This window comes from Lotus japonicus, chromosome 3, assembly GCF_012489685.1.
Source record: "Lotus japonicus ecotype B-129 chromosome 3, LjGifu_v1.2".
Classification (NCBI taxonomy): Eukaryota; Viridiplantae; Streptophyta; class Magnoliopsida; order Fabales; family Fabaceae; genus Lotus; species Lotus japonicus.
Window position 1 is genome coordinate 15734905 of NC_080043.1, and position 20775 is coordinate 15755679.

The 20775-nt window shown below is 35.2% G+C and overlaps 1 protein-coding gene across 1 annotated transcript; it reads right to left on the bottom strand.

Annotated features, from left to right (window-relative positions):
• Window positions 1–19458: 19458 nt before the first annotated feature.
• LOC130748337 (uncharacterized) lies at window positions 19459–20448 on the bottom strand. The gene is made up of 2 exons (XM_057601522.1): window positions 19705–20448; window positions 19459–19597 (listed from the first exon to the last, which is right to left on the bottom strand). Exons 1-2 carry the CDS (start codon window positions 20423–20425, stop codon window positions 19569–19571), a joined length of 750 nt encoding a protein of 249 aa, XP_057457505.1. The 5' UTR covers window positions 20426–20448; the 3' UTR covers window positions 19459–19568.
• Window positions 20449–20775: the final 327 nt, after the last annotated feature.

Consider the following 20775-nt stretch of genomic DNA (forward strand, 5'->3'; position numbering starts at 1 on the left):
AGTAGAGTTTATAATTAATAACAATAAGGAGAACCAAAATTTTGAGAACGAAACAGGTAAAAGGGTTTACATGATTAGCATCAAAACTCATACATAAAGCATATGGACTCATACATTAAGCATATGCCTCTAAGAAGACGTAAAATATAGTAGAGTTTATAATTAATAACAATAAGGAGAACCAAAATTTTGAGAAGGAAACAGGTAAAAGGGTTTACATGATTAGCATCAAATACAGGGACTCAAGCTCTTGGCCCCTTTTATCTTTTTCCCTTCTCAAAATTCTGGTTCTTCTTATTGTTATTAATTATGGACTCTACTGTACTTTACATCTACATTAATGGTGATTTTTAATTTTTATGTTACAAGGATACGGGGAGGAAAACTCACCAAAGAATTCAGAGAGAGACAATCAGAAGATGGAACCAACGGGATGAAAGAAAGAGATTTTTCAATATGACTTCTCTTGTTTTTGCACTGAACTGTTGGATAAATTTATTTTTGATTGATAGAAACATTCCCGTTCAAGTGTGTCATGTTGAAGCAAACTTCACATCATATATCATCATTACAACTTGTATGAAAGCAAGCATATTATATTCACTTATCCAAGCATGGATTAAACAGGAAGAACATGTTTTCTTTGATGAAGCTAGTTCTCTTTTCCTTCTCCTATATTGCCTTAGTACGTGCCTCCTTTTTTGTGAGTGTTCTGAGTTCTCATTCTCTAACTGTCTGCTAGCATTGTTGGTACTGGGTATTAATGATGAAAAAATGTGATCATCAATCCAAGATAAACGCTCTCTATTTTTTACCACTCCTTCTTTTCCTCCCCTTATTTACTGTGTGATTTCACCATTTTTATAATGTTTGAAAGCAATGAACAATTTATAACTAGCCTAGCAACTTACTAATGATGATGACATATGCTTCCTATATGAGTTTTCGATCATGATTGTATGCAAACATTAGCATATGCTAAGTAAACTTTTCACATCACTTCCCCATCTCCAGACCTCACCACTGCCACTAACAGTGGTTCACTTTTCCTCTTGTCTGACTTTTTATTTCCTTTCCTTTCCTCCTAGTTACGTGAGTGGCTTTCTTCTTCTCCTTTTTTTGGTGTTTATTTATTCTTTGCTTATCTTTTGGTCACATGGTGACCATCCTCCTCTCCTCATTTTTTGTTTTGTCTATATGATCGTCTTGAGCCGTAAGCAAGGAGTATTGCAGCAACCAATCAATTGATGAGGATCAAAAGATTTTGTGCAATAATTAATAAAACTCATCAAATTTCCACCAAGTTTCAATTTTTTATTGTTATCTTATGTTTTTAATAATAATAATAATAATAATAATAATAATAATAATAAAAAAATGGGACAAAAATTGGTGTTGACAACAACCTTACTCATATTGGACTAACAACTTCTTCTTGCCCTATTAACACTATAAGTTATGGTTGTCTTTCTATACCACATGTTTCTAATACCTAATTTAAAAAATTAAGATTCTCACTCAAACTTTGAAATCGCATATGGTGCAGTTAATATTCTAACTCTAGATTGTTTCTAGTCCATGGTGAAATTATTGACTCCACTTGAGATTAGTTGTGATTAATAAATATGTTTTCATAGTCTAATGAATTCATTCGAACTTGGAGATGTATCTAAATTATATTGTCGCATGTGAACCGTGATCATAAAGTTTTATATTTTTTTATTACATTCTATTAATCTAATTGAGGTATAATTTACAATTTGTGAAGATAATTTCTATATAATATTATTAGTAAACTTTTATAATTATATTAATTCATCTTCATTAGTTGGCATATGATGATAAAGATAATTTCAAAAAAATATCAAAGTGTTATAAGCATTTCATTATAAACATGATAACGAATGTAAACCTAAACTTTTAATTCAAAATTGTTATTAAAAGGCAAGGTTTTATTTTTTTTATAAACTCTAAATGACTAACCTATTAAAGCATTACTCAATGTAGAAAAATATTTAACACTTATATCTTTAACAAATTAATTGAGAGAATTGTTGAGGACAAAATAAAACAATTTAATTAAAATTAAAGAATACGGGAAAAAATGTATATTCAAAGAATTTTACAACACTAGGCAAACAGACAAAAAAATTGTGTTCACTCACCCAATTTTTCCGGAGCAACTTACATATAGCCAATCCTGCAATAATACGAGCAAATGGAAAATAAAAAGAGAAGAAAATTACAAAGTAAACATAGGAAAATATAAAAAATAAGAGAAAAGCACATGAGATGGACATCTATTACATAAAGGCTTAAGCAAATAAAAAAATTAAAGAAAAATAAACATACGCATAAGTTGCTGCCCATTTGTGAGGATTTAGTCATAATGAGATAAGCAGTTGAAAGTGGTAATGATGCTCCAATGATGGTGAAGGTAGGCTTTTACAAGGGGGACTCTCAGGTGGCCGGTGGTGAGGGAGAAGGTTGGTCATGGTGGATCAAAAAAGAATGGTGAGGAGTTGATGAGAACAATTATTGAAAAAACTACTTTGTCCTAAGGTTTTATGGCATGATGAAGAAGGTAAAGAAAGGTGGTGGGGTGTTGGTGGGTTGATGGAAATAAAAATGTGGGAAAAGGTGATTAGGTTATATGGTTGAGGAAGTGTGGCACAAGGAGGATGGAGTAGATCTTTGGTAGCCGCCAAGATGGTGAGATGAGATAGTGAAGAAAGCTCCCCCAGGTGAATGAGAAAATGAGTATTTATATGGAGTTTGATTCAACCCTAAATTCAACCTAATGGGCCAAATTATGGGCCCAATGTTAGCACACATTTTCTTTTAAAATGGGTCAAAATAATTTACTTGAAAAAACCATAAAGGAAAAGCAATTCACTTTTTTTTACAATTTAAATTTCTTATTTTGATTTTTTTATCCCAAATAACTAATTAAATTTGTTAATGAATTTAAAATTAAAAGTAAAATAAAATGAGTTAGATAATGCTTGTCGGGCCTCGCACCTTGGCACACTTTATTAATAAGTCTCTCATCCGAGACACTACATTCGATAAGCGCGATGCCTAGACTAAGTCATATAACTTATTACCTTTAATAAGGCCTACGTTAGATAACTCATGTCGGACCTCGAATGTAGCAGTGTCTCTTCGTTAAGTCCTTATTTGAGGCAGTGCCTCCGATGAGCGTGAAACATGTTCTAAGTCACATGACTTAGTACCTTCAACATGGCCCGCATCTGATAAAGCACCTCTTTGTTCAGTTGCTCGTCTGAGGCACTACCTTCTGTCATAAGTCATTTTTAGCGGAGAACGCTCATAATATCTCTCTTCTATTTCAAATCATTGGCACATTTCTGTGCCACCTGATCAAGTATTCACCAGAGTGTATACCACTCTAGCGTAGTACCTTGCAGAATTTGTCGCATTTGCCTCAGCCACCTAAATGTTGAATTTTTTGCCCATAAAATCATCATCCCAGTCGGAATATAAGATTTTCTTAAGGGCACCTTCCACGAGGGTGCATTCCCTTCTCATTCATGTACACAATTGTCATACATTCTTTTCACACTTAACACAGTAACAATTTTTCATACTATATATCATCCCTATTTAAAGAAGTAATTTTTTTGTTAATACATTCTAAATTTCAAATATATCGACAATCAATTGCATCCACGTAATCTATATACCTCATAGTTTTCCATGTCTTTTGCATTTTCATTGATTATGGATCTTATTTTTATTCTGATCAAAGCCAACAACGTAACTTTAAAGTTCCTTTTATGATTAGTGTATATTAATTATGCACTTGGGTTCAACTACAATTATTTAATACAAAACCTTAACTCAATTCAATCTTACCATTAGATGCACTGCAACACTTGCATCATCAATTCCAGCCATAGATCATAAATGGAGAATATATCTCTTTCTAACTTTTTTTTTGTCTTAATTCGTAGTCCTCCTTGCCTTTGAGGCCAGCACTTAATTAATAATGCATGCTTGGAGATATATAATGTTGTGTGTGTGCATGTAGGTAAAGACTCAATCGATGTTAGGGATTATGCATGAAGCCAAATACTTCACAACTTGGCAACAAAAATACTAGTAATTACAAAATTAGTGAGGTTTAAGGTGGTAGCTAAAGAATAATGAAGATGGTGAAGAATAAAGCCGATCATGATCATCTAATGTGAAAACTCTTTCATATCCTCTACATTCTGATGTTAAAACTTTATATCTATAACTCATTTCATATATATGCAAATAAATATGTGTAAATTGAGAGAATTTAAATCAATTTACCAGGGCAAGACCAATAATGGAATAAGCTACAGAAAAGCAAGAGAAAGGGAAATGTCTTATTGACACCAATTCACCTCCACCTAGTGAAAAGAAATAAGATGAGAAGTGAGATAATTGAGAGATATGATTAATGATTTGATAGAAAAAGAGGAGAGAGATGTGAGGAAAAAGAGAATGGAAATGAAATAGAAGATAAATTGTAGTGTAAACATATTATTATTGCAAGAGAAATCGACACAATAAAACAGTTGAACAATATAATCTCAAATTTTTTCGAATGTCTTCTCATTAACTAGATTAACGGATATAGGCTGATTTGTTTCAAGAGAGTCATACAAGTGTCACAATCTTTCACCGGAGAAGATTCTAAACACTAGTAAAATAACTGCCAAAAGTAATTAAAAGGAAGCCCATAAAATAACATAATTTTGCATCCAAATGGGCTTTCTAATGACTCGCATGGCCCTTTTAGTGTTATTCGTCTCTATCCAAGTGTGTCTATGTATAAATGGGAGATACCTTTTTTCTTCTGGACGAGTTAAATGATCATAAGTCCAATATCGCCTTGAACGTCCCACTCACATCTAAGTTAATGTTGTATTAGCTGGTCAAGACGATAAAAGCGAGATTTAACTCATCCATATAATCAAGTGGAGCAAAGAAAAAGTGACACAATCAATGACATAATGGCTGCCCAAACATAGTCATTGACTCTGAATTCATTCACAATGGTTTCATAAAAGTTTTGTATTACAACTCCACTCCATGTCCCACTCTATATATAAATACATACAACTTTAACATATTCTCCTTAACTTTCTTATCCATCTCATTTTTTCTTTCTATATCTCTCTTCTTTTTCTATCACATCACCGATTATATATATATATCTCATTTCTCTAATATTTTTATCTCTCTCATTTAGGTTTGGGCGGAATGACGTGAAGGATCCGTAATATCCTCTCCAACACCTTTCTCTGTAGCCACTATCCTGCAATATATAAGCCATTGATTTTTATATTTAATGAGTGAGAAAAGATGATTACTTAACTGGTTCTTTATTCAATTTGAATCTACACAAGTAACTGCTGCTAAAGAGGTAGGAGAGGCTGGAGGTGATCCAAACTCGTGGTGCGAAAACATCATTTTTCTAAATATATGTTTAATCGTTTAATTACAAAGCATTGTCATTTTGCTTATTAAGTTCAACTTCAACTTTGAGTTTTCTCTCCTTGCTCCAAAATAGACTTGAGTGTCGAAGTGACATATACAAATAACTATGTCGTCGTGCTCCGGCGTGGACAATGAGCTCACTGCCGAGTACAAAATCCTAAAACCACCACAAGGTGATCAGATCGAACAACAACTCAATTTCTGGAAGAGTACTTTTAAATATTTACGAATAAAGAGATAAACACAATATGGTTCACTTGATACTATACATTATCATAATTCAGGACAAAGCATATAGTAGAGATCCATTATCCTTTGATCTTTTTCACATTGAGCTACAAGGCAAGTAGTGTGTGCACACATTTACTACTTTGTGTATTGGGTGTAAGATGTGGAGTGAGTTATTGAATAAATTAGTTCTTGATTGGATTGTTGACCTTTGCATTCGGTTTACTTGTATCAATGTGCTCAACAAATTACAAGAAGCAAACACGAATATCATAATAAGCATGCAATATCTATGGTGCAAGAAGTTTCCTACCTCTTCTTCTTGTACATCTTCTTTTTCGTATGCTTGTTTGATGAGTCTTCTTCTCCAAGCATAAGAAACTACATTCACAAGTGAGTAATAGCTCTGACCACCCTCTTTTATCCTCTTTCCCTATTTCTAACTTTTTATGACTTTGATTTGGTTTAGATTTCAACTTGGTGTAAAATTTCTTCCAACCATTCCCCGAGCTATACACTCTGCTAGGATCAGTTTTCAGACTTTGATTCGGAAAAGACTTCTTAGGGATCAATTTTCAAGTCTCAAGCATGATTGGTAAAACTATTTTCACGTGATTCTTACTCAATATTTTAAGCTTTTGAAATAACTAATTGTTGACATAGTATTAGAGCCCCTATTAGGTTTATAGCTCGATTCTTGCCGCCCATAATTTTCTAATAAAATTAAAATGTGAACTTCATCATATGGTATAAGAATCTCTATGACTTAGTGGTCCATAGTTCGATCTTTGTCACCCCCAAATATTCTAATAAAAAGTTGAATTAAAATACATTGTAGATCATGAGTTTGTGCATTCTCCACGCTTCAAACACAAATGAGTTATTGCATGTGAGGGAGTGTTAAAAATAATAATATAAAATCATTCATTTGTCACTTATTTAACAACTTAAGCTTTTAGAATAATTGGTTTTTTTACTGACATAACAGTACGAGGGAGTAAAAACCCTGGCCAACCCCCATATGTTTTCTCCTATTTTTTCTGATTTTTATATGATCTTGGTGTAAAACATCTTCTAAACTTTCCTTAAGACATGCACCATTGCCATGACCAATATTCAGACTTTGATTCGGTAAAACTGTTAGGATCAATTTTCAAATTTTTGGGTATTTGCATTTAAAGATGAGGATAAGAAGACATAATAAAATAATGTAATAATACTTTATCATAATTCGCTATATATTGCGCGAGACATATAATAACACAATCATGTTCTTCATCCTTTTTATGTAGACAAAACAAAAATGAGGAGAGGAGGATGGTCACCTCGTGACCAAAAGAGAAGCAAAGAAGAAATAAACAACAAAAAAAGAGTAGAAGAAAGTCACTCACGTGACCAAGAGGAAAGGAAATAAAAGGTCAAAGAGAGAGGAAAAGTGAACCACTAGTAGCGGCGATGGTGTAATCAGGAGATGGGGAGGTGATGTGCAAAGTGTACAGCGAAGAGGATAATATTTGCAGACAGTCATGCCCTAAAACTCATACATTAAGCATATGCCATCATCATGAATAAGATGTTAGGCTAGTTGTAAACTGTTCACTGCTTTCAAACACTACAAAACGGGTGAAATCAGACGGTTTAAAAGGAGAGGAAGAGGACGACTAGTAAAAAATAAAGTGCAAACATCTTGGTTTGATGATCACATATTTTGATCATTGATCCCCAATACCAGTACTGCAAGCATACACTTAGAGAAGGAGTACTCAGAACACACACAAAGAAGGAGGCACATACAAAGGCAAAAGAGGAGAAGGAAAAAAGAATTAGCAACATCCAAGTAAACATGTTCTTCTTTTTTAATTCTTTCTTGGCTAAATGAAAATGATATTCTTGCTTTCCTACTGATTGTAATGATGTTATATGACGTTAAGTTTTCCTTAACATGACACACTTGAACCTAAATGTTTCTATGAATCAATTTTATTTATCAATAGTTCATTGCAATGAACAATAGAAATCATATTGAAAAAACTCTTCATTTCATTCCTTTGGTCCCACCTTCGGATTATCTCTTTATCAATGCTTCGCTGAATTTTCCTCACCATGTCCATGTAGCATAAAAATTAAAAATCACCCTCAAAGAGCGAGAACCAAAATTTTGAGAAGGAAACAGGTAAAAGGGTTTACATGATTAGCATCAAATACAGGGAATCAAGCTCTTGGCCCCTTTTATCTTTTTCCCTTCTCAAAATTTTGGTTCTTCTTATTGTTATTAATTATGGACTTTACTGTACTTTACATCTTCATTAATGGTGATTTTTAATTTTTATGTTACAAGGATACGGGGAGGAAAACTCACCAAAGAATTCAGAGAGAGACAATCAGAAGATGGAACCAACGGGACGAAAGAAAGAGATTTTTCAATATGACTTCTCTTGTTTTTGCACTGAACTGTTGGATAAATTTATTTTTGATTGATAGAAACATTCCCGTTCAAGTGTGTCATGTTGAAGCAAACTTCACATCATATATCATCATTACAACTTGTATGAAAGCAAGCATATTATATTCACTTATCCAAGCATGGATTAAACAGGAAGAACATGTTTTCTTTGATGAAGCTAATTCTCTTTTCCTTCTCCTATATTGCCTTAGTACGTGCCTCCTTTTTTGTGTGTGTTATGAGTTCTCCTTCTCTAACTGTCTGCTAGCATTATTGGTACTGGGTATTAATGATGAAAAAATGTGATCATCAATCCAAGATAAACGCTCTCTGTTTTTTACCACTCATTCTTTTTCTCCCCTTTTTAACTGTGTGATTTCACCCTTTTTATAGTGTTTGAAAGCAATGAACAATTTATAACTAGCCTAGCAGCTTACTAATGATGATGACATATGCTTCCTATATGAGTTTTCGATCATGATTGTATGCAAACATTAGCATATGCTAAGTAAACTTTTCACATCACTTCCCCATCTCCAGACTTCACCACTGCCACTACCAGTGGTTCACTTTTCCTCTTGTCTGACTTTTTATTTCCTTTCCTTTCCTCCTAGTTATGTGAGTGGCTTTCTTCTTCTCCTTTTTTTGGTATTTATTTATTCTTTGCTTATCTTTTGGTCACATGGTGACCATCCTCCTCTCCTCATTTTTTGTTTTGTCTATATGATCGTCTTGAGCCGTAAACAAGGAGTATTGCAGCAACCAATCAATTGATGAGAATCAAAAGATTTTGTGCAATAATTAATAAAACTCATCAAATTTCCACCAAGTTTCAATTTTTTATTGTTATCTTATGTTTTTAATAATAATAATAATAATAATAATAATAATAATAATAATAATAATAAAAAATGGGACAAAAATTGGTGTTGACAACAACCTTTCTATACCACTTGTTTCTAATACCTAATTTAAAAAATTAAGAATCTCACTCAAACTTTGAAATCGCATATGGTGCAGTTAATATTCTAACTCTAGATTGTTTCTAGTCCATGGTGAAATTATTGACTCCACTTGAGGTTAGTTGTGATTAATAAATATGTTTTCATAGTCTAATGAATTCATTCGAACTTGGAGATGTATCTAAATTATATTGTCGCATGTGAACCGTGATCATAAAGTTTTATATTTTTTATTACATTCTATTAATCTAATTGAGGTATAATTTGCAATTTGTGGAGATAATTTCTATATAATATAATTAGTAAACTTTTATAATTATATTAATTCATCTTCATTAGTTGGCATATGATGATAAATATAATTTCAAAAAAATATCAAAGTGTTATAAGCATTTCATTATAAACATGATAACGAATGTAAACCTAAACTTTAAATTTAAATTTGTTATTAAAAGGCAAGGTTTTATTTTTTTTTATAAACTCTAAATGACTAACCTATTAAAGCATTACTCAATGTAGAAAAATATTTAAATTAAATATCCAAAATATTTAACACTTATATCTTTAACAAATTAATTGAGAGAATTGTTGAGGACAAAATAAAACAATTTAATTAAAATTAAAGAATACGTGAAAAAATGTATATTCAAAGAATTTTACAACACTAGGCAAATAGACAAAAAAATCTACACACTAAGGAATGAAATTTCACTCACCCAATTTTTCCGGAGCAACTTACATATAGCCAATTCTGCAATAATACGAGCAAATGGAAAATAAAAAGAGAAGAAAATTACAAAGTAAACATAGGAAAATATAAAAAATGAGAGAGAAGCACATGAGATGGGCATCTATTACATAAAGGCTTAAGCAAATAAAAAAATTAAAGAAAAATAAACATACGCATAAGTTGCTGCCCATTTGTGAGGATTTAGTCATAATGAGATGAACAGTTGAAAGTGGTAATGATGCTCCAATGATGGTGAAGGTAGGCTTTTACAAGGGGGACTCTCAGGTGGCTGGTGGTGAGGGAGAAGGTTGGTCATGGTGGATCAAAAAAGATTGGTGAGGAGTTGATGAGAACAATTATTGAAAAAACTACTTTGTCCTAAGGTTTTATGGCATGATGAAGAAGGTAAAGAAATGTGGTGGGGTGTTGGTGGGTTGATGGAGATAAAAATGTGGGAAAAGGTGATCAGGTTATATGGTTGAGGAAGTGTGGCACAAGGAGGATGGAGTAGATCTTTGGTAGCCGCCAAGATGGTGAGATGAGATAGTGAAGAAAGCTCCCCCAGGTGAATGAGAAAATGAGTATTTATATGGAGTTTGATTCAACCCTAAATTCAACCTAATGGGCCAAATTATGGGCCCAATGTTAGCACACATTTTCTTTTAAAATGGGTCAAAATAATTTACTTGAAAAAACCATAAAGGAAAAGCAATTCACTTTTTTTTACAATTTTAATTTCTTATTTTGATTTTTTTATCCCAAATAACTAATTAAATTTGTTAATGAATTTAAAATTAAAAGTAAAATAAAATGAGTTAAATAATGCTTGTCGGGCCTCGCACCTTGGCACACTTTATTAATAAGTCTCTCATCCGAGACACTGCATTCGATAAGCGCGACGCCTAGACTAAGTCATATAACTTATTACCTTTAATAAGGCCTAAGTTAGATAACTCATGTCAGACCTCGAATGTAGCAGTGTCTCTTCGTTAAGTCCTTATTTGAGGCAGTGCCTCCGATGAGCGTGAAACATGTTCTAAGTCACATGACTTAGTACCTTCAACATGGCCCGCATCAGATAAAGCACCTCTTTGTTCAGTTGCTCGTCTGAGGCACTACCTTTTTTGAATGCAACTTCTGGAGTAAGTCACATGACTAAGTACCTTCAACGGGGCCCACACTTGATAATGCTCATTGGGTCCGTGAGCATAGAAACACTTATTTGTTAAATCTCTCGTCCAAAGAACAACCTTGGATGAGCACGACCCACGACTTTTCCAAAGAACTTAGTACACTCATTAAGTATGGTGATATAAGGACTAATTCATAACACTGCGAGTTATGGCATCTCGCTACGAGTTCTAGTCAAAAGTTCATCGAGATACAAAGGCAACTCCCGAAAAAACATAATCTCCCATCTGAGGCAAGCCGTCTAACACGTGTAATACCCATTATTTTTAAAACCATTTGTCTAAGGTACTACCTAGGATAAGCACGACAGAAGGGTCCAATCACGCTGCATGGCATTTATATCGTATCGATAACAAATTAGATAAAAATAAAAAAAGTCGCCATACATGGATCTAAAGCTACGAAACATGAATAAGGAAAAGACTCGAGTAAAAATATTATTCAAAATATCATTCCATTATATTTTCAAGTGTTACATTAAATTCAAAATCATACAACAAAATCTGACATGCCTGTGGATGGGTCTTTAGAAAAACAAAAAATATGAATACGGGAAACGAACAAGAGTTTCAAATCCCACAACAAATACTCATGAAGTGTGCATGCGAGTAGTGTTCAACCATCACCATGTCGGGAGGATATTTGCACATTTTAGAGCGAGACGGGGCTCTGGGGCTTCAACAAACCATAAGGGAAGAAGTGTTATTCCAGACCTTATCATTTCTCTTAGGATGAAGGCCATCCAGCAAGAACCAAGTAGAGGATAACAAGTACCTGAGGAAAATTTTTCGCCTTTATCAACGTCTTAGATCCTCTGACTCCTCACTTCCATTAGAATCTCATATTGGACTCGAGAAGGCAAAATTTACTTTAGGTCGGCTATCCACACTTCCATTCTCTCAAGTCTTACTTGGTCGGCACAGGAGAGCCGAGAAACATTTGCATTAGCTTTTGCTTCAATATTTTCTACCTCGAATATCGCAACCCGAGTATTGCTTCCCTCACTCTAACGTTGCTGCTGAAGCTCTTTGAATCGAGCCTCAAGCTCGTATTTCCTTGCAAGCTTGGATTCTTTTTGATGACCCGATGTTTATTCTATGTTTATCGAGTCCTTCTTGTTTATTTCTTTTCCTTTTTTAGTTCTTTATTGAGCTTTAAGTCAAGTTGAGTCCCTTTTTATTTCATAGTTACATCTGCATTAGTTTAGGTGTTTTTAATCAATTTATTTAGTCTTTTTATTAGTTTAGTTAGAGAGTAATTCCTATGGTCAGTTTTGAGCTGAAGTCCCTTGAATTCATGAGTGTTGATTGCACATTGGGGGTTTTATTTGCTGAATTGAATGAAAGGATGGTGAATTATCATGATTAATGACATGTTCCAATAAGTTACATTGTTGTTTTGATGGTTTCTTGAGATTCTTTTCAGGTTTGATAGGTTTTTGATGGCTAATGATGATGGTTGAAAGCTAAGTTAAGAGCCATGATGATAGGAGAAGTGGGAGTTACAAAATTGAAGAATAATCAGATGAGTCATGCATGTGCGCCATGTATCCCACGCACATGCGTGGAGCTACTGCAGGAAAAACCTGATGCCCACGCATGTGCGCTGTCTGATCCACGCACATGCGTGGTGGCAAAATCTGATGCTGCGAATTTTGCGTTTTGAGCGTTTTGCCCACGCATGTGCGTGGAGGAGGCCACGCACATGCGTGGATTACCGCTGGAAACTCTATAAATAGGGATTTTGTTATTTCTTTTAGGGATCTTGTAACTTTTTGAACAAAACTTAGAGGTTTAGGTTCTTGGAGCTTGTGGGAGGCTTCTTGGCCCTCTTCTTTCAGGTTTTTATTCCTTTAGTTTGCATTATGAATTCCCTAGCCATGCTTGGCTAGTTTCTCTTTGTACTTTGGGTGAAGTGAACTTTAGCTCTGATTATGGTTTAAACTTCTTATTTTCTTATATGAATAAAGTTTCTTTTCCATGTATCTTTTCTCTGAATCAATATTCTCTTGAGTGCACACAAGTGTTTTACTTTCTTCTTGTACAACGGAAGTTGGTGAGGATTAAGGGACTTGGGATTAGATTGATTTGTTTGCTATCACTTAGGAATAAGGGTAGAAACTTATTGTGTTGGCCTGAACTTATAAACTTCATTCTTCAATTGAATTGACTAGGCACTAAGGCATTTGGTTTGGAAAATGAAATTGAATGATTTACTTGATTAAGGAATTAACAAGTAGAGGTAGAGGCTATAACATCATGGATAAGGATTCTGAACTTCATATAAGAATTTGATTTGAGAACCATAATTGGACTAAGTGGAGCTTTGCCCAGGGTACTTCTTTATCTGAATTATAATTCTTGCTCTTCATCACAAGTGTGTTAAACACAACAAACCCTCAAACTTATATTGCTTTCTTTTTCACATTCTGAACACAAAACTCTTAGAAGAAATTGATGAACAACTATCCCTGTGGTTCGACAATCTTTTGTATTACTTCGATCAATCCGTACACTTGCGGAATTGCTATCACCTTTATCCTCTTGGGTTTAACAGCTTTGGTCCGCCTCTACTTCTCCAGGAGTGTCTTATCATCAGCCAGTTTTTGGCCTAGAGCGCTCACAGCATATGTCTTCCATTTCAAATCATTAACATAGTGTTGTGCCACCTGATCAAGTATTCGCCAAAGTGTATACCACTCTAGCGTTGTACCTTGCAGAATTTATCGCATGCTAGCCTCAGCCACCTAAGTGTCGAATTGTTTGCCCATTAAATCACCATCCCAATTGCAATATAAGATTTTCTTAAGGGCTCCTTCCACGAGAGTGCATGCATTGCCTTTTTCATTCATATACACAATTGTCATACATTCTTTTCGCACTCAACACGGTAACAAATTTTCATACTAAATAGCATCCCTATTTAAAGAAGATTTTTTTTTGTTAATACATTCTAAATTTATTATATCGACAATTAATTGCATCCACATCTATATAGCTTTGAGTTTTCCGTATCTTTTTGCATTCTCATTGATTATGGATCTTATTTTTGTCCTGATCAAAGCTAGCAGCTTAATATTAAAGTTTCTTTTATGATTAATGTATGTAATTGTTCACTTGCGTCCAACTACAATCATTTAATAGATAGCCTTAATTCAATTCAATCTTACAATTAGTTGCACTGCAGCACTTGCATGATCAAGTCCAGCCATAGATCATAAATGGAGAATATATTCGTTTGTCACTTTTTATTTGTCTTAATTCGTAAACCTCATAGCCACTGAGGTCAACAATTAACTAATAATGCATGCTTGTTGATATCCAAGGTAGATGGACCTTTTGCCTCCTCTGAAACTCCATCAAAGGCTATAAATTTCCAGGGCTATTACATCTCCTCACAGAAGGAGGTCAAAGCTTTAACTGAAGAAAGTCGACTACTAACTGGAAAGCTGGAACATGTTCTTGGTAAACTTGAACTGTATGAGAAAGATATTCGGGTTCCACTTGGAGCCGTCGATAAAGTAAAGGATATTTTTGATGCTGTTGCCGTTCCAAAGCGAGCAAAAACTGTTGATGTTGTTGCTAAAAAATCGACTCCAACAACCCACAATGCATGCTCAGCTTCTGCACCTTAAAGAAAGAGAAATGAAAGCAATGCTGCATAGCTTTTTCTTGTACCTTAAAAGTGCTTGAAACTTGACACCTCATGTGCTTGACCTTAAACTTGTGCTTAAAATTTTGAACTTGGTTGCATAGATTTGTATTGCCTTAACAACATCCTTAGAAGTTATTTGCCATTATTTCTCACGTTCTAGCTTGTTCATGCCCTATTCTAAAACGATCAAACTCCTGCATGTTCTGATGTTTGGCACATACCTATTTTAGGCTGAAATACATTTTTAATTTCTCTCATATATTGTTGTGTGTGTGTGTATAGGTAAAGACTCCATCGATGTTAGGGATTATGCATGAAGCCAAATACTTCACACTTGGCACCTAAAAAATACTAGTAATTACAAACTAGTGAGATTTAAGGTGGCAGCTAAAGAATAATGAAGATGGTAAAGAATAAAGCCGATCATGATTATCTAATGGGAAAACGCTTTCATATCATCTAAGTTCTGGTGTTGAAGTTTTATATATATATATATATATATATATATATATATATATACATATATATATATATATACACACACAAACACATTAATTTTGCAACAGCGTGATAAAGAACACAAATAAGTTGGTTTTGTTCCTTCCTATCACTAGCGTGCCGCTAGGGTTCATTCCCTAGGGGTTTCAAGATGGCGGAGGCCACCCTAGGTGGCGATGATCAGCCACCTTCCTTTTGCTACTTCCTGGCTTCACTCGATACTTTCCTTTTTTTTGTGGTTCGGTTTTCGCTGGTGATTCTGGTTTCTTCGATCCTCTTCTCCGTGCTTCTTCTCTGCATCTTGGGGCTGTTGGTGTAGGTTTCTAACAAATAAGGATTTGTTCCTAACCACATGCTTTTCTACCCATATAGAAAATAGGAGCATAATCCTAAACCACACTTGATTAACCCATACCCGAAAAACATGATGAAGATCTAGAGCGGAAGCGTACCTGAATGAGCCATGGGAATCGCTGAAGGATCTGGGGTTGTGATCTTCCAATTGTAGATCACCCTTAGGGTTTCCTGATGTTCTTCTCTGATGGGGATGAGGAGAAGCTTTTCACGTTGTTGTGTTGTCTACAATTGGGGACCATAACCCTATAAGTAACTGCATCAGTTACAATTCTGTTTTCAATATTTCTAATTTGACCCCTCATCAAATTAGAATATTGCCTTATGGTATCCACACAATACATTTTCATAACACATATGCCCTTAGCCATAAGATCAATATTAAATAGACCACTTTAGTTTTGGCTAATTAAATAATGGCCCTAACACAATTAAAAGTTACATTTGTGACCCAAAATTCTAACAATCTCCCACTGGTCACATATGTAACTCTACACATGTGTCATACTTTATGAGCTCAAAAATGCCATTATATACCTTAAGCATATCCAAATAATCTCGTCCATTAGCCATGCCAGTACATAGAACCAAAGTGATTTTCGTTATATCAATCATAACTAAACCCATCAATGATTACTAGTACTGACTTAACTAAATGACATAGATTCATTATGAAATGTGCAGCATGAAAATCACAAGAAGGTGGTCTGTACTTGTCAATTTTCAACTGGTCCTACTTTACTTTAGTGAGATCATTCAATAACCTTATTGTACAAAGCATAAATAACAGAATATCAAACTTTATAATTAACCAAAAAATATCCAAATACTAGAGTATGCATGCATAATACCAAACATAGAACACAAAATTTATATATGAGTAACTCCCACTAAACTAAGCATTCCTCACACTGCAAAACACCCATGTGAGCAGTGTGCTCATGAAAGACCTTAGGCGGAAGACCTTTTGTAAGAGGATCCGCTATCATGGAGTTTGTCCCTATGTGTTCTATAGAAATCTGTCCACTTTGTACCCTTTCCTTAACAACTAGGAACTTGATGTCAATATGTTTTGACTTGGTCGAGCTCCTATTATTGTTGGAAAATAAGACGGCTGATTTATTGTCACAGTATAACTTAAGCGGTCTTTCAATTCCTTCCACAATTCGCAGCCCAGTGACAAGATTCCTCAGCCAAATCCCATGGTTAGATGCCTCAAAACATGCTACAAATTCTGCTGCCATGGTGGATGAAGCTATGAGAGTTTGCTTGGCACTACGCCAAGAAACTACACCACCAGCCAACATGTAGATATAGCCTGAAGTGGATCTCTTACTATCTTGGCATCCAGCAAAATCAGAGTCAGAATATCCAATGATCTCCAATTGGTCTGACCTCCTATATGTGAGCACATAATCTTTTGTTCTCTGTAAATACCTCATAACCCTTTTGGCTGCTTTCCAATGATCCATTCCTGGATTGCTCAAATATCTGCCTAACATCCCAACTATGAACGTTATATCTGGACGCGTACAAACTTGGGCATACATAAGACTCCCTACAGCTGATGCATAAGGAATCTTTTGCATTTCCTGAATTTCTAAGTTTCCTTTTGGGCATTGACTGAGACTAAATTTGTCTCCCTTAGCAACTGGAGTATCCCCTGATGTACAATTATGCATGCCAAACCTTTTAAGTACCTTTTCGATATAGCTCCTTTGTGACAATCCCAGAATACCCCGAGATCGGTCTCGGTGTATCTGAATTCCTAATACAAAGGAAGCGTCACCAAGATCTTTCATTTCAAATTTTCTTGATATAAATCTCTTGGTTTCGTGCAACATGCCTATATCATTAGTGGCAAGCAGTATGTCATCAACATACAGAACCAGGAAAATATATTTGCTCCCACTGAATTTGTGATACACACAATCTTCAACAACATTCACCTCAAAACCGAATGAGAGAATTACTTCATGAAATTTGTGGTACCACTGACGAGATGCCTGCTTTAGTCCATAAATGGATTTTGTCAATTTGCAAACCGTATTCTTTGGGTCTCCTGACACAGTTTTCTGGTTGCACCATATAGATTGTCTCATCAATGTTTCCATTGAGAAACAATGTCTTGACATCCATTTGATGGAGTTCCAAATCATAATGTGCAACAAGAGCCATGATTGTCCTAAAAGAGTCTTTCGATGAAACCGGAGAGAAAGTCTCTTTAAAGTCAATCCCTTCCTTTTGAGTATAACCCTTAGCCACAAGACGAGCCTTATACCTCTCCACATTACCATTAGAATCCTGCTTGGTCTTAAATATCCATTTGCAACCAATGGGTTTCACACCTTCCGGTAATGGGACAAGTTCCCAAACCTTATTGTCTTGCATGGACTTATACTCTTCCTTCATTGCCTCAATCCACTTTTCAGAGTTGGAATCCTGCATGGCTTGCTGGAAGTTGATTGGATCAGCTTCCATCATACCATTATTTTCCTCATGTTCTTGGAGAAAGACTATGTAATCATCTGGAATAGCATTTCTCTTTTCTCTAGTGGATCTCCGCAAAGGTATTGGTTCTTGTAACACTTGTTCTTGAGGATCTTGAGTTTGTTCTTCATGAACCACCATATCATCTTGAGTAGGAGGAGATTCAACAACAATGTCTTGTAGAGGTTCCGTACTTGCTTCATCAGAAGCAACTGTATGAATCAGTTTTGGAATTGTTACCGAATCTTCCTCTAAAGCAAAGTCCCTAATCTTGTTCTCCCCTCCAAACTCAATTTCCTCAAAGAACATGGCTGTTCCCGTCTCAAAAATTGTCTTTAATTTGGGATCATAAAATTTATAGCCCCTGGATCTTTCAGAATAACCAATAAAGTAACTGCTCACTGTTCGGGATTCCAATTTCTTTTCATTTGGCCTATAAGGCCTTGCCTCAGCTGGACATCCCCATACATGAAAATGTTTCAAACTAGGCTTTCGCCCAGTCCAAAGCTCATAAGGTGTTTTGGCAGTTGCTTTAGTTGGCACTCTATTTAGAATGTAAGCTGCAGTCTTTAGTGCCTCTCCCCAGAGTGACTCTGGCAAAGTAGAATGACAAATCATACTCCTTACCATATCCTTAAGAGTCCGGTTTCGTCTTTCAGCCACACCATTCATGCTAGGTGACCCTGGCATGGTGTACTGTGGGACGATTCCACATTCCTCTAGGTATTTGGCAAAAGGCCCTGGACGTTGTTCACCTGAACCATCATATCTACCGTAATATTCACCACCACGGTCAGATTTGATACTCTTAATTCTTTTGTTGAGTTGGTTCTCAACTTCAGCCTTAAATGATTTGAACACATCCAGTGATTGAGACTTTTCATGTATAAGAAATAAGTATGCATATCTCGAAAAATCATCTATGAATGATATAAAATATTGTTGACCATTCCAAGAAGGTGTTGAAAATGGTCCACAAATATCCGTATGTATCAATTCCAAGATGCATGTAGCTCTATATGCACCAAATTTCTTTGTTTTGGTCTGTTTACCTTTAACGCATTCAACACAAACATCAAAGTTTGTGAAGTCAATGGAATCCAAAATTCCATCTGACACTAGCCGCTCAACTCTATTTTTAGAGATGTGACCTAGGCGCTTGTGCCATAATGCTCCTGAATTGTTATTATCAATTTTACGCTTAGTACCACGTGATTCCACATTCAGGGATTCACTATAGGTGGCTACAGTGCTCAGCAAATACAGATTATCATATCCAATAAGTGAACCGGTTCCAACAATATTTGAATTTAAAGACAACTCGGCTTTACTGTTTCCAAATGAACATGAATAACCTGATTTGTCCAAATTAGAAACTGAAATTAAATTCCGTCTAAATGACGATACCACAAAAGTGTCTTTCAAATCCAAATAAAATCCAGTACACAATAATAATCTAAAATGCCCTATAGCTTCCACCTCCACCGTCTTGCCATCTCCAACATAGATGTATCTTTCAACATCATTTGGCTTCCGGTAGCTTAGGCAACCCTGCATTGAAACACTGATGTTAGTAGTTGCACCAGAGTCTAACCACCAAGTGTTTCTAGGTACTGAAGCTAAATTGACCTCAGAACAGACCAAAGCAAAAAATGTACCTTTCCTTGCACGCCAAGCGTGATATTTAGTACATTTCTTTTTCATATGCCCAGACACATTGCAAAAGTAACAGGTATCATCCTCTTTCTGTTTCTTTTGTGCTGGAGCATCAGCAGCTTCATTCTTGGGCTCAACAGTTTTCTTTCTTTTGCCCTTGTCTTTAGAGGTGCTAACAAAATGAGCACTTTCTTTCCTTTCTTGCTTCAACCTTTCCTCTTCTTGCACACAAAATGAAATGAGCTCGTTAAGAGACCATTTCTCCTTTTGACAGTTATAAGATATCTTAAACTGACTGAATTGTGCAGGAAGAGAAAGCAATACTAAATGAATGAGCAAGTCATCCGACAGCTCAAGCTTTAGCGCCTTAAGTTTTGAAGCAATATTTGACATGCCCATAATGTATTCCCTTATATTTCCTTTGCCCTGATATTTCATGGAAATCAAGTTCTGAAGAAGAGTACTTGTTTCCGCCTTATCGCTTTTTGCAAAGCGCTTTTCAATTTCAGCAAGGAAATCTTTGGCACCTTTTATCTCTTCCGAGATAGTACCCCTATAGACCTCAGGAATGCCGCGCTTAATGATCATAAGACTCATGCGATTGGAGCGATCCCACTTCTCATAATCTTTCCTCTGTTCAGAGGTACTAGATTCCGTAGGAGAAGCGGGTTTCTCCACCCTTAGTGCAAGGTCAAGATCCATGCAGCCAAGAACAATTTCCATGTTCTCTTTCCAATCCTTAAAATTTGTTCCATTAAGGACCGGAACCGAATTAAGGTTAGCAGATATCGAACCAATAGTAGCTGAATGTAGAACAAAATAGATACTATAAATATACTCACATTATAAACTAGAAAAACCAAATCATTTGTATGTTCAAATAATGACATAACCCATCTCAAGATACCTAGTGCACCATCAATATCAAGTCTTTGGACAGTAATTTTGACTGCTAGTGGTACTCTTGTTGTAATGATCAAACATTGATATTAAATCATGTCAAATAATAAACCCCTCTTTGGATTGATTTATCATTCACGTGTAAACCCTTAAAAATATCACATGTTTATCAT